We start from the raw sequence: 13,938 nt of genomic DNA, 5'->3' as shown, positions 1-13,938 counted from the left end.
GGTACTAGAATTAGTGCCGCATCGGTTGAAAAGGGAACAGTACCCATCCCTACCAGCAAGTGTTGTTGTACTGGAAACTATTTTACAAACACAACTTCATCACACACAATACTCCACTATGGAATTGTTGTCATAATAAAATGAGAAACAAATCCATCTTTGTACAGCAATGGTTTGTAAAAGGCATTTGGTCGCTGATGTGATATTGAGTGATACAAGTATTTTATTATTTGAAGATTTTATTAAGTATAACCTGCAAATAAAAATAAGCACAAAAACTAAAAAGACTTTCATTCAAAATAGTTTAATTACAGCATAGCATCTTTTTTAATTCTTTACTGTATTTTCTCTGGAACAAAAACAAGTACTCATAACTTGAAAGTTTCCATTCTTCCAAAAGCAAAGTAGTTCATTTAAGAAAACAAAAACAAATTGACCACTTAAAAAAATGTTTAGGACGTTGTTTTGCAATTTAAGACAAGACTTGTTCGTTCTGTGATAGGGAAACAAAATAAACTGTTTATTTTATGAATGTATGCAAAGTAAATCTCTGTGGGATGATGTACAATATTGGCTTTTGCCTGACACTCGGAACTTTGATTGATATTGATATTGTTTTGGGATGTTTAAAAAGAAAACATACATTCAAAATGTTTAAAACCCAATAATGGGATTTTTTGTTTTTTTCACAAATTTAAAAAAACAAAACATCCTTCCACAAACAATTCAGCCAGTTGCTCTCTCTTTTTTTTATTGCATAAAGGTCTGGGTACATACATATAAAACAATCACAACACAATCATCATATTACAAAAGAGAGTAATAAAGGTCATTAATAAAATGGATTATAGAGACCCAACAAATGATTAATACAGTTACACATTTTAAAAGTTAATAACAAGACAACTGTTCCAATGATGTATAAAGTAAATAATAATATGCTTCCTAAAGTGGTCCAGAAGATGTTTCAGATGTGAACCAGTAAATATGTACAGTATATCATATAAAAGGTGCTAATCTATGGGATCACTAACAATTAGAAATACAAATATGCAATACTTCAATATTTCAAACTATCTAACCTATAAACGTAGAAGTATACTAAAAAGATTGTTACACAAACAACAATGTCACACATGTTATGTGCCGAGTCAAAATTAAAGTCTTGACAGATTATTTCAAATCCTGCAGTTTCATTTGCTGCTGCCGTTCTCACCAGCACACTTGTGTTTCTTACACTGGTACTTATAAGAGAATCTTTCACCACACACACTGCAACTCAACACTTTCTCTCCTGTGTGTGTTCTCATGTGTGCTACAAGGTTTGATCGGTCACAAAGGCTTCTGTTGCAGATTGAACAGGAATGTGATTTTTCACCAGTGTGCGTTTTAGTGTGTCTTTTCAAATGTTGACTTTCGGTAAAACCTTTACCACAAGTTGAACAGGAAAAAGGTTTTTCACTAGAGTGTGTTCTCGCGTGTACTTTTAAACACCAACTATGTGTGAAACCTTTACCACAGGTTGAGCAGGAAAAAGGTTTTTCGCCAGTGTGCGTTCTCATGTGTACTTTCAAATATTGCCTTTGTATAAAACCTTTACCACAGGTTGAACAGGAAAAACGTTTTACACCAGTGTGTGTTCTCATGTGTACTTTTACAGACTGTCGATGTGCAAAATCTTTACCACAAATTGAACAGGAAAAAGTTTTTTCTCCACTGTGTATTGTCACGTGTTCTTTCAAACCCTGACTTTGTGCAAAACCTTTACCACAGGTTGAACAGGAAAAAGGTTTTTCACCAGTGTGTGTTCTCATGTGTAATTTTAAATGGTGACTATGTCCAAAACCTTTACCACATATTGAACAAGAAAAATGTTTTTCACCAGTGTGTGTTCTCATGTGTACTTTCAGACGACTATGGTATTTAAAGGTTTTTTCACAGTGAGAACATTTCAAGTGAGTGTTGTCAGTGTGACATGTCTTATCATCTTTAGAGTCTTCATCATCAGTGTCAGGAGAGTGTGACGTTGTGTCCTCACTATCTGATAGTGGAGCTAAGAGCTTGTCTGCTTGTGATCCTCCACAGTGGTCTCCATCAGCTTCTGTTGTCATGTGTTGTGTTGAGCTGCTGCTTGGAGGCTCCGCCTCTCTCTTCTCCTCACTTTCACCTTCGACCTCATCATCTTCACCCTTCACAGGGACACCAGTCACTGGGAACTCCTCCAACCATTTAGGCTGACTGATGCCGTGTTCCTCCTCTTCCTCTTTAATGTGCGGTGGCTCTTGGTCCTCCTCTTCCTCTTTAAAGTAGGGGGTCAAGGGGTCCTCCTTTTCCTTTTTAATGTGAGGGGTCAGCGGGTTTTCTTGCTCTTTAAAGTGAGGGGTCAGTGGGTCCTCCTCTTCATTTTTGATGTGTAAGATGAGTGGGTCCTCCGCTTGCCCTTTAATGTGAAGGGTCAGTTTAACACTAGGGGTCTGTGGTGTCTCGTCTCCCTCTTTAATTTGTTGGGAATGTGGTACCTCTTCTTCCACATGTATGTGGGGGGACTGTGGTTCCTCCTCCTGCTCATGAGGAAGATGTTCTTCATCGACGTCTGCGGGACAGGAGAAAACAAACATTCTTTAGAAAAGTCCAGCTTTTCTCAGTCACATGGGACATTGTCCTGCACCAACATATGATCTCACAATCTCATCAGTTTCCCCTCACAGCAGTCAGGGTACTTCCAGCTGACACATGAAGAAGTCCTTCAGGGGAATGCCTTCCCTGGCCGAGGTCCAATCCACCATATTCATATAAAAACATCCTAAAAGTCATTACTGCAATTCTTAATGGTAGACGCCATACGTGAATGTGTGCTGTTCTCCCTCTGAATAAGTCATACACACACAGGAAATAATGTACCACATGCCGGCCTCCACATAGTAGTACTAGTGATGAGCTCCCCCTGCTGGTGGACAATAATTACAGTGATTTTCACATTTATCTTTAGAGACATGTCTGCTCTAAAAAAGCATGAGCTGGCCAAAAAAGATGACATCTGTTCTGCTTTCATTTAGATAGTGTTGCAACAGTTAAACTGGGAAGAAGTAATCAGATTACTGACTACTCCTTCAAAATATAACTTGTTCACCTTATTAATAATATTAATAATGGATAAGTTTAATTTAGTGTGTTTCTAGACACACAGATTGCGTTAAGAGAACTGAGAATTCATGCAGTCCACACATTCAATGTGGTAAGCTACATTTAATAATAATAATAATAACTAGATTAAACAATTCCTGAAGGAACTGTGTGAATGCTTCAATGCTGAAGTTGAACTGAAATGCTGACAGAATGTAGTATGAATGTAAGAATAGTTTGAATGTTGGAATGGTTTGAATGTTGAAGAGTTTGAATTTCCAGGAAAACCGGAATTTGGTTTGAAACTTGGGAAACTGTTAGTTTGAACGTCCAGGATGAGTGGAATGTGTTGATGTTGGAATGGTTGTATAGGTTGAAAAATGTGGGGATTGTGCAACCTGGAAAAATGTCACTCCGGTGGGTGTACGGATGTGTCGAAGGTACGTAGACACAGAAAACTCCCCCACAAGCATGTTTGTGTGATTGAGAGAAATATTTAAATTCAATGTCTAGAGGTTTTAAAACATTTGTTTTAGCCCGTTAGCTGCTAGCATGCCGTTAACGGGCTACGATAGACTGACCATATGTCCTCTTTTCACAGGACACGTCCTCTTTTGCGAAGCTGTCAGGGCGGAGTTTCTTAAATGCCTCAAATGTGCGACATTTTGAGTAAACAATGCACACCGAGGCACAACTCGTTCGGTACACCTCCGAACCAAACCAGAACCCCCGTACCGAAACGGTTCAATACAAATACACGTACCGTTACACCCCTACCTACAACACATCTCATCCACTTGTGTGTCTTTCGTTTTTTTTTTAATTCAGTAAATACGTCCCTGGACACATGAAGACTTTGAATATGACCAATGTATGATCCTGTAATTACTTGGTATCGAATTGATACCTACATTTGTGGTATCATGCAAAACTAATGTAAAGTATGAAGTGTATATAGAACATGTTAAAACAGGAAGTAAGCAGATATTAACAGTAAATGAACAAGTAGATTAATAATTATTTTTCTACCACTTGTCCTTAATAATTTTGACAAAATAATAGAATGATAAATAACTGCATATGTCAGCAGAATAATTAGAAGCCTTTGTTTATTTACGTACCACTTAAAGACAAGTTGTGCAGTATGTTCAGTATTTTATTTAAGGACTTAATTGCAATAATGAACATATGTTTAATGTACCCTAAGATTATTTTGTTAAAATAAAGCCAATAATGCAATTTTTTTGTGGTCCCCCTTTTTTTTAGAAGACTACCGAAAAGTATCGATAAATTTGGTACCGATACCGACATATTGGTATCGGGACAACACTAATATAAATACATCCAATTTCTACCGCTTGTCCCTTTATATTTGTATATATTTGTGTGTGTGTGTACATACATATATATACATATAGTGTCCCGACGGGATCACCACCTTATCGTGGTGGGGCACTTTGCGCCTCTCCATGACCCCTAGAGCTATGTCGGCTGGAGTCTTGTACTCCTGGCAGGGTTACCCATGCCGAACAGGTCGAAGGGTAGAGTCCAGACTAAGAGTTATCCCGAAGACCTCAGCGGTAGAACAGGCAGAAGATGGTAGCAGTGAGAAGCACCACAATGGCTGTAAAAGTGGACGAAGGCTAAGGGAGCACACCCTGACAGAAAAGCAAGCTGGTGGCAGCAAGCTTTGAGGCGGTTTCCCAAAAACCTGGATTCCGGCAGCTTCCTGCAGTTGTAAGAAGATGCCGGTCGTCTAGGGTCTCCCTTGCCACTGGAACAATCTTCTTACAATCAAGGTAGTGGCGTTGGGAAAAGCGCACCCCTCATGCCACTCTAAAAACCATCATTGCGCAGGTATCTTCTTTACCTGAGTCTCCGACCTCAAAAGTCTGACGGCGATGGAGCGTCCAGTAACGGGGGCAGGTTTGAATGAGCTGGAAGCTCTTAGCTGGAACTCTGCACGTCAGCGGCATAGGACAACGGTCATTAGCAGCTGGGATTGAGTGGCAGCTGTTTCCGGCAGACTCCTGTGCGGCTGAGCAGCCCCTATTTAGGGGCCGCACTGCTCACCCCAATTGGGGAAAGGCCTAGAAAAGGTGGCCTAAAGATTGCCCACTCAACACAGTACCCGGGCAGGAAACCGCACCTGTCGGGACATTCCATTACACGGTCGAAATACAAAGATTATACCATTTAGAATTGCAGCATGGAACATAAGGACACTCCTGGATGCCAGTCCGGACAGACCACAGCGCAGAACAGCACTTGTTGCCAGCGAGCTAAAGCGCTACAATGTGGATGTGGCAGCACTCAGTGAGACCCGATTCCTCGAGGAAGGCTCACTCAATGAAGTAGGAGAGGGTTATACGTTCTTTTGGAAAGGATACCCCATGGGCGGACCACACCTTCACGGAGTTGGTTTTGCAATCAAGAACAGCCTTCTGCTCAAGCTCACAGAATCACCAGTGGGTGTCAGTGAAAGGCTCATGACTCTTCGCATCCCCCTTGCAAAATGCAGACATGTCACTTTGGTAAGTGCCTATGCACCAACTCTGCCATCCAATGATTAAGAGAAGGACTGCTTCTACCAGGCACTCGATGACATCCTCAGTCACATCCCGAGGAGTGACAAAATCATGTTGCTTGGTGATTTCAATGCAAGAGTCGGAAAGAACACGCAAAACTGGAATGGTGTGATCGGCGCCCACGGCATTGGAAAAGTCAACCCCAATGGCATGAGACTCCTTAGTCTCTGTGCGGAACACGATCTTACCATCACAAACACCATCTTCCAACAAAAGAACAAATATAAGGCATCCTGGATGCATCCCAGGTCCAAACACTGGCACCTGATCGACTATGCGATCGTGAGGAGGGCTGACCTCAAGGACGTGCTCATTACAAGAGCTATACGAGGGGCAGACTGCTGGACCGACCACCGCATGATTCTGACAAAGGTCAGAATCCACGTTCGGCCCCTAACACGTCACGGTGCACCAAAGAGGAAAACACTCAACTGTGCCAGACTCTCCAGCAGCGACACCCGTGACAACTTCCGTCGCTCCCTAGCTGAGAAGCTGGCAGACATTGAGCCGCTGATCACCTCAGAGTCTGGGATGGATGAGAAGTGGACCTCTCTATCCACCATCCTCTTTAACACTGCAGCCCAAGCCATTGGTTTTAAAACCAAGAAACACCAGGACTGGTTTGACCAGAATGCTGGAGAGATCTCCACCCTCCTGTACAGAATGCACAAGGCACACAGAGCCACCCTGAACAACCCACAATCCCAATTCCATAAAAAGCAATGGCAAGCCCTTCGTTCTGAGGCCCAAACAACTCTCAGAAAACTGCAAGATGAGTGGTGGATCTCAAAGGCCAATGAAATCCAGTCTCACGCTGCTAGAAATGATATGCACAGTTTCTATGACGCAGTGAAAACCATCTACGGCCCCAGAAACTGCTCCTTGGCACCTGTTAGATCTGCTGATGGAACATCTTTAATCAAGGATCAGGCTATGATAGTGGAGCGGTGGGCCGAGCATTTTAACACCGTGCTCAACCAGCCCACCCCAGTGGACCCAACTGTCCTTGCAGAGCTCCCTGAACATCCTAGCTTGCCAGATGTCGACCTCCCCCCAACCCTCAAAGAAATCATGCATGCAGTCAAAACCCTGAAAAACAATAAATCCCCTGGACCTGACAGCGTCCCGGCTGAACTTCTCAAGGAAGGAGGCTACCTCTGTACACGGACACTGTAACTCTACATTTCAGAGGTGTGGAGACGAGAGTGTGTCCCGCAACAGTGGAAAGATGCCAACATTGTGACCATCTACAACAGGGGTGTCAAAGTCAAATGGACGGAGGGCCAAATAAAAAATTTAGCTACAAGCCGAGGGCCGGACTGTTCGAATGTTCATTGAAAAATTTTTAAATGACGCATATAGTCTAGTGAACCTAATTGAACCTACTGAAAACCTAACAAATATATTCCAATATGATCAGATAAATAAAGCAATATTTTCTTATGGCTCTGTCAGTAATCTTTAATTTTCAACAGACACAAAAGACAAATTTCCTTTATATAAAAATCCCCATAACATGAACATTAAATGAAAGAAACCGGTATTCAAGGCACCATCAGTAGCCTATATTTTCTATTTTAGCAAAAGTGGGCTAAATTTACTTCAAAGAAAAAAACAATAATAGCAATTTTCTATCATCCACTCAACTGAAATATTTTTAAAATATAATTAAATTGAAATACAATAAAATAAAGTGCAAAAATCTATAAATCAAAAACAACACTTTGTTTAAGGAGAAGTAACATGCAGTGAAAACAAATATTAAACTTTAACTTTTAAACTTGAATTGAGTAAAAACTCTAAATATGTGATTGCACAGTAATGTTCACATTAAACCCCCCTCCTCCCTCCGTGGGAGGGAGGCGAGTTGGGTGCCCGAAACCCCCCGCTGGTTTCGGCCCGCCCCTTGGCGCGCGTGGCACGGCGGGCTCCGCGACCCGACGGCTGGCCCTCGTGGCTTGACGGCGGGCGCGTCCCGACGGGCCGCGCGTAGGGGTCAAACGCAGAAGTCTCAGGGCCTCGTGGTGAGGGGGTGGCCTGCGGGTTTCGGCCCGCTTGACCCCCCCGCTCCGCTTGGCGCGCGCGGCACATGACGGGTTCCGCCACCGACGCTCGGGCTGCAGCCCGACGGTGGTGCGGGCCCGGCGGTGACGCGCGGTTTGGGGAAACAAAGCAGAAGTCTCAGGGCCTCGGGGCCGGGTTTCGGCCCGCCCCCTTGGCGCGCGTGGCACGGCGGGCTCCGCGACTGACGGCCGGGCTGCAGCCCTTCGGCCGGCAGGCGCGTCCCGGCGGGCCGCTCGGCCCCTTTCGGAACCTTGGACCGGCATCCGCTTGGTGCGTGTAAAAGATCTGCGGTCTGCGGGCCGGTTCTAATAATAAATCAAGATCATCCCAAGGGCCGTAAAAAACCTTCTCGCGGGCCGGATATGGCCCGCGGGCCTTGACTCTGACATATGTGATCTACAAGAACAAAGGAGACAAATCCATCTGCTCCAATAGTAGGGGTATCTCTCTGTTGGCCATTGCTGGAAAGGTCCTTACCAAGGTCATGCTCCGCAGACTCATCCCCGCAATATCAGAACGGGTCACCCCAGAGTCGCAGTGTGGTTTTCGGAAGGACAGGGGGACAGTTGACATGATCTTTGTGACACATCAGCTCCAAGAGAAATGCCGGGAGCAGCACAAGGACTTGTTCATTGCCTTTGTCGACCTTTCAAAGGCATTTGACACAGTGAACAGGGACCTACTGTGGTAAGTCCTGAAGAGATTTGGGTGTCCACCCAAGTTTCTCACCATCCTTGCACAGTTCCATTCTGGGATGATGGCCCGAGTGGTAGTTGGAAGACACAGCTCAAAGCCCTTTGGTGTGAAAACTGGAGTGAAGCAGGGCTGTGTGCTGGCTCCAGTTCTCTTCAACATCTTCCTCGTCTGTGTCACAACACTGCTACGTAGGGGGATGGAGGAGCAGGCTGTAGTTACCATAGACTTCAGGCTTGATGGTAACCTGTTTAACATCAGGAGGCTACAGGCAACTACCAAGCTGACCTCAGAGACCATCATTGAGCTGCAATACGCCGATGACTGTGCCCTGGTTGCCCATACACCACAGGCTCTGCAAAACATCCTCTCGGCAGCTGTAACTGCATATACCAGAATGGGACTGACGATCAACACCCAGAAGACAGAGGTACTCTGTCAGTCCAGTGCTGACCTCCCACAATACCCCACAATAACCCTCACAGCAGCAGGGCAACAGCTGCTCACGGTGCCCACCTTCAAATACCTGGGGAGCATAATGTCTGACACCTGCTCAATGGATGACGAGATCCAGAACCGCCTCAAGCAAGCATCAGCATCTTTTGGTCGTCTAAGGAGAAGGGTTTTTCAGAACAGCAACCTCAAACTCCACACCAAAGTGCTGGTCTACAGAGCAGTATGCATCGCTGCATTACTGTACGGATGTGAGGCATGGACTATCTACAGCCGCCATCTGAGAAGCCTGGAGACCTTCCATGTAAGATGTCTGCAGAAGATCCTTGGCATCACATGGAAGGACAGAGTGCCGCACACAGAAGTGCTGGAGAGGGCAGGCAGCTGCAGCGGGGAGTCCATCATGACCCAACATCAACTCAGGTGGTTGGGGCATGTCATTCGAATGCCCAGCCATAGACTCCCACGCAGAATCCTCTATGGTCAGTTACACCTTGGCCAACGCAGTGCTGGTGGGCAGAAGAAGCGGTTCAAAGGCCAAATGAAGACCACACTGAAGAGATGCCAGATCAACCCCTTTTCACTGGAGGAACTTGCTTCCCGTCGAGACCTCTGGCGCTCCCACTCCTCACAGGGAGTGGATTATATAGAGCAGGGGTCACCAACGCGGTGCCCGCGGGCACCAGGTCGCCCGTAAGGACCAGATGAGTCGCCCGCGGGCCTGTTCTAAAAAAAAAAAAAAAAAAAAGTAAAAAAAAAAAAAAAAAAAAGTAAAAAAAAAAAAAGTTTTTTTTTTTTTTTTAAATTAAATCTACATAGAAAAAACACAAGATACACTTTCAATCAGTGCATCAACCCAAACAACCTCCCCCATGCACACTCATCCACACCCACTCACACAAAAGGGGTTATTTCTTTCTGCTACCAATATTCTGGTTCCCACAACATAGACAATACATCTGCAAGGGACACAGTCCCTGAAGCACACGTGATTGTATAGGCTGCTGGTCCACTAACATTTTCATTAATTACTATTTTTTATGTAATTATTTTTATATTGTTTTACTTTATTTTTTATCCAAGAAAATGTTTTTTATTTATTTATCTTATTTTATTTTATTTTTTAAAAAAGGGCCTTATCTTCAACAGACCAGGTTGTCAATGAAATTAGATTTGTTTAAAGCGTTTTTTAAACCAGGCCCAGTCCAGATAATGTCCAAGTCGGACTCAGCAACACACACCTTCATTCATGTACACAGAAAAAAATTAGGGAACACAACAGATTGCATATAATTTATAAACAAAATTACATTTTCAAAATAAGCATTTATGTACAGTCCAGATTATGTCCAGGTCACTCAAATTAGGGAACACAACAACAGATATCATATAATCTATAAACATAATTATACTTTCAAAATAAGCCTTTGAGGACTTCTCATCTGTTTTTTAAATGTTTTTTGGCATCATTATCGTTTTCAACCATGTAACTTTCTAAAGTTAGAAAATACTGAATAAATGTTTTAAAGAAAGTAATACTAAGTGAATATCTGTTGTTGGCCTTAGAAATAAACATTTTACCGAGTACTATAATTAAATTGACTAAATCATGATTGTCAATGAACTCTCCTAAAATAACAGAAACCACATTAAGCTTCATAAACAAACCAATCCTTAAACACATTTTTTCAACTTCCACCCAAAACAAAGACACAATATGACAATACCAAAACAAATGCAGGGTGGATTCAGGCTCCTGACAACAAAATCGGCAATCATCTGACTCTGTCGTATTCCATAATTTTAACATTTTCCCTGTGGGTAAGAAGTTATAAATAATTTTAATTTGAAAATAACGATTTTGCACATCGATAGTGGTTTTATAGATTAGTTTGAATATGGCATCCCATGGCAACGGGCAGTCAAAAAAGTCCTCCCATTTTCCATTTGTGTTGTATGAGGCAGCCTTCAAAGATTTCTTTATTAAATAAAAATTATATATTTTTCTATTTATTTTAGTTCCTTTTTGCCAACTAGAATTTCTTATTAGAGGTTTACAAACTAATAATTTAGTAGTTCCATAATTAATTATTTGTTTCCATCTTTTCCCAATTACTCCAGTTAGTTGATAAAATGAAAAGCTTGAGCAAGCATCACCATACATAGCTCTAAATTCATCATACTTCATAATTTTACCATTCTCATTGATAATGTCATTGACAAAAATGATTCCTCTTTCAAACATATTTTTCCAAAAGAAAGGCTTTCCATCTATTACAATATTAGAGTTCATCCACATTAACTGCTGCAAAATATCGTCTCTTTTTTCTGGCACATAAAATTGAAAACACCACTATGAGTGGATTGTTTCCTTTATGAACCCCGCCATGTTTCCCAGCAGACTCTCTGGGAGGGGATCACTTGTAAAAAAGGATACAATTTCTTTTGATACAGTACATGTTTTTTGTCCAACAGGACATTTGTGTACCACTCAATGTTTAAATACATCTTTGGAACAATTGATGCTTTTAAAGACAGACACATAGCTTCAAGGTTGAGAAGTTTCAGGCCCCCATATTCATACTCTTTGTACAAAACCTTTCTTTTAATATTTTCTGGTTTGCCGTTCCAGACAAAATCGAAGACCCTCCGCTCATAAATCTTAAAGTTTTGTGATGGAGCTGGTAATGACAAAAACAAATAAATAAATTGAGGAATAATTAACGAGTTGGCAATAGACATTTTACCATACAAGGTTAGGGATTTCCCTTTCCATAATTGCATAATTTTGTCCAGCTTTCTTAGTCGATTATCATAATTTACTGAGCCTAGATCTTCCAGATTTTCTGGGACAACAACACCAAGTATGTTAACTGGTCCATCTGTCCACAAAACAGGCACTTTGCATTCCATTCGAAAGGACGTTCCCTTTAGATTTCCAATCCTTAACATTTTACATTTATCATAATTAAGCTTAAGGCCAGATTGCTGTGAAAATATGTCCAAAAGATTAAGAAGGTTCCGCAAACAATGAGGAAAAATCTTATCTTTGTGAATCAGCCTTTTCTGACATGAACTTCATCAAGAACAAACACAGAACACGCCTCACTGATGCACATCTGCAAGACTCACTCAGAGTTGCAGTGTCAAGTTACACACCAGAGTACAACACACTAGTTAACAGCATGCAATGCCAGGCTTCCCACTAACTGACAAAGAAACAGATAACAGATTTGGTGTCCAGTTCAAAGTGTGACATGATTTAAAAATTTGAGAGTTTACTTTTGTATTTTACATGAGTTATTATTTGTACAAACATGGTGCAAAGTAATTCATGATTTGTTGAAAAATTTTAGTGGCTAGCTAGTTAAAATGGGATATTGTGATTTCACAAGACTGTCTTAGAAGTGATCATTTGAAAATGTTCAATTTGAAAAATGTGCACTTAGAGAAAATATAAAAATAAAGTGTTGCATATTGATATTTATCTGTTTCTATATATATTTATTGTGAGAAATCATTAAGATGATCAGTGTTTCCACAAAGATAAATATCATTAATTATTAATAATAACAGAGTTAAAGGTAAATTGAGCAAATTGGCTACTTCTGGCAATTTATTTAAGTGTGTATCTAACTGGTAGCCCTTCGCATTAATCAGTACCCAAGAAGTAGCTCTTGGTTTCAAAAAGGTTGGTGACCCCTGATATAGAGGAACAGCGCACACAACACCGTGCAGCAAAGCGTGCGAAGAGGCATGCTCGCCAAGCCACCCCTGCTCCCCCCAGCACCTCCTTCACATGCCCGGTCTGTAACCGCATCTGTGGATCCAGGATCGGACTGTTCAAACATCAGCAGACTCACAAATAAAAGAAGATGGTCATCATCGAATCGATGGACAACCATAAGCAAGTAAGCAAGCAAGCAAAAGCAATATACATATACATGTATGTGTGTTCTTTTAAACCACTAATAGTAACAAGCTAGTCATTGATTTTAGTTTATTTGTAATGTTTTTGTTTTTACTTGCAAACAAGGCACTTTAATGTTTGCAGCCATTGTGATTATATTATATTTTACAAATGCTATAAGGGACATGCGGTAGTAAATGGGTGGATGAATGGATGTTCTTGTCAATAATGAAATATACAGTTAGTAAACATGTGAGAGTAAGAAGTCAACAAACCTGTTCTGTGTAACACAACTTGATGTTTCGTGAAAATAGCGTCCATTAGTTGATTGCTCTCCGCCTTTGTTCTAGAAAGTTCCGCCTCGTATTCTCCTATCTTTCTTTCGAACACTACAAATATTTATTCAACGGCAGCAGTTAGTCGCTGTTCCACCAACGCTCTCAACATTTGTAATGTAGACATTTTCACACAATCACAACACTTTACTCTCACACTTGATCTCTACTTAGCGATGTGTTGATAACTTCGGTGTCTTCTGTTAGCAGCTAACAAGCTAAGCTAACTAACAAGCAAATATAGCACAAGACGCGGCACAGTGCTTCTAGCGCATCGAGACGACTTTATCCTTAAAATAAAGAATCAAAGATGTATTTTATACGACGTAAATAATTCAAACATGAGAACAAATAATAAGACTGACTTATTAGCGTCTTGCTCAATTCTTTCTCAGTCGATGTGCTTTCACGACAGTCAGCACGCTTTACGTTCTTCTTCTTCTTCTTCATTTTATGGCGAGTCGCAACCAACGTTATAGGTGCACACCGCCACCTACTGTACTGGAGCGTGTATCCTCAGGATGAGTACTTAGGTTACAGACTATGTTGGTATATACATATCAAATATGTATTTACACAAAACCACACATTACAAAAGGGAGAGCGAAAAATAATAATAATAATAATAATTAGAGATGTCCGATAATGGCTTTTTTTGCAGATATCCGATATTCCGATATTGTCCAACTCTTAATTACCAATACCGATATCAACCGATACCGATATATACAGTCATGGAATTAACACATTATTATGCCTAATTTTGTTGTGA

At 41.5% G+C, this 13,938-nt stretch overlaps 1 protein-coding gene across 4 annotated transcripts; it reads right to left on the bottom strand.

Annotated features, from left to right (window-relative positions):
- Positions 1 to 472: 472 nt before the first annotated feature.
- Positions 473 to 13,643, bottom strand: LOC133664577 (zinc finger protein 391-like). 4 transcript variants are annotated; one of them, XM_062069308.1, is made up of 4 exons: positions 13,532 to 13,643; positions 13,107 to 13,220; positions 2,520 to 2,593; positions 473 to 2,440 (listed from the first exon to the last, which is right to left on the bottom strand). In XM_062069308.1, the coding sequence occupies exons 1-4, from the start codon at positions 13,614 to 13,616 to the stop codon at positions 2,384 to 2,386; spliced, it is 330 nt and encodes a 109-aa protein (XP_061925292.1). In that variant the 5' UTR covers positions 13,617 to 13,643; the 3' UTR covers positions 473 to 2,383. The 4 variants fall into 4 exon arrangements, with proteins under 4 accessions (XP_061925292.1, XP_061925290.1, XP_061925289.1 ...); XM_062069305.1 differs by having other exon boundaries at positions 480 to 2,593; XM_062069307.1 differs by having other exon boundaries at positions 482 to 2,593; positions 13,324 to 13,601.
- Positions 13,644 to 13,938: the final 295 nt, after the last annotated feature.

The sequence above is a fragment of the Entelurus aequoreus genome, linkage group LG14 (genome assembly GCF_033978785.1).
Source record: "Entelurus aequoreus isolate RoL-2023_Sb linkage group LG14, RoL_Eaeq_v1.1, whole genome shotgun sequence".
NCBI lineage: Eukaryota > Metazoa > Chordata > Actinopteri > Syngnathiformes > Syngnathidae > Entelurus > Entelurus aequoreus.
This window is presented reverse-complemented; position numbering and strand designations above follow the sequence as displayed.

What these genes read in the sequence shown, in the direction of transcription:
- LOC133664577 (XM_062069305.1), bottom strand. Translation starts at nt 13,616, where the DNA reads ATGAAGAAGAAGAAGAAGAACGTAAAGCGTGCTGACTGTCGTGAAAGC. An exon ending in ATTGAGCAAGACGCTAATAA is followed by an intron (nt 13,221 to 13,531) that starts GTCAGTCTTATT and finishes AAATATTTGTAG; the next exon opens with TGTTCGAAAGAAAGATAGGA. An exon ending in AGTTGTGTTACACAGAACAG is followed by an intron (nt 2,594 to 13,106) that starts GTTTGTTGACTT and finishes CCTGTCCCGCAG; the next exon opens with ACGTCGATGAAGAACATCTT.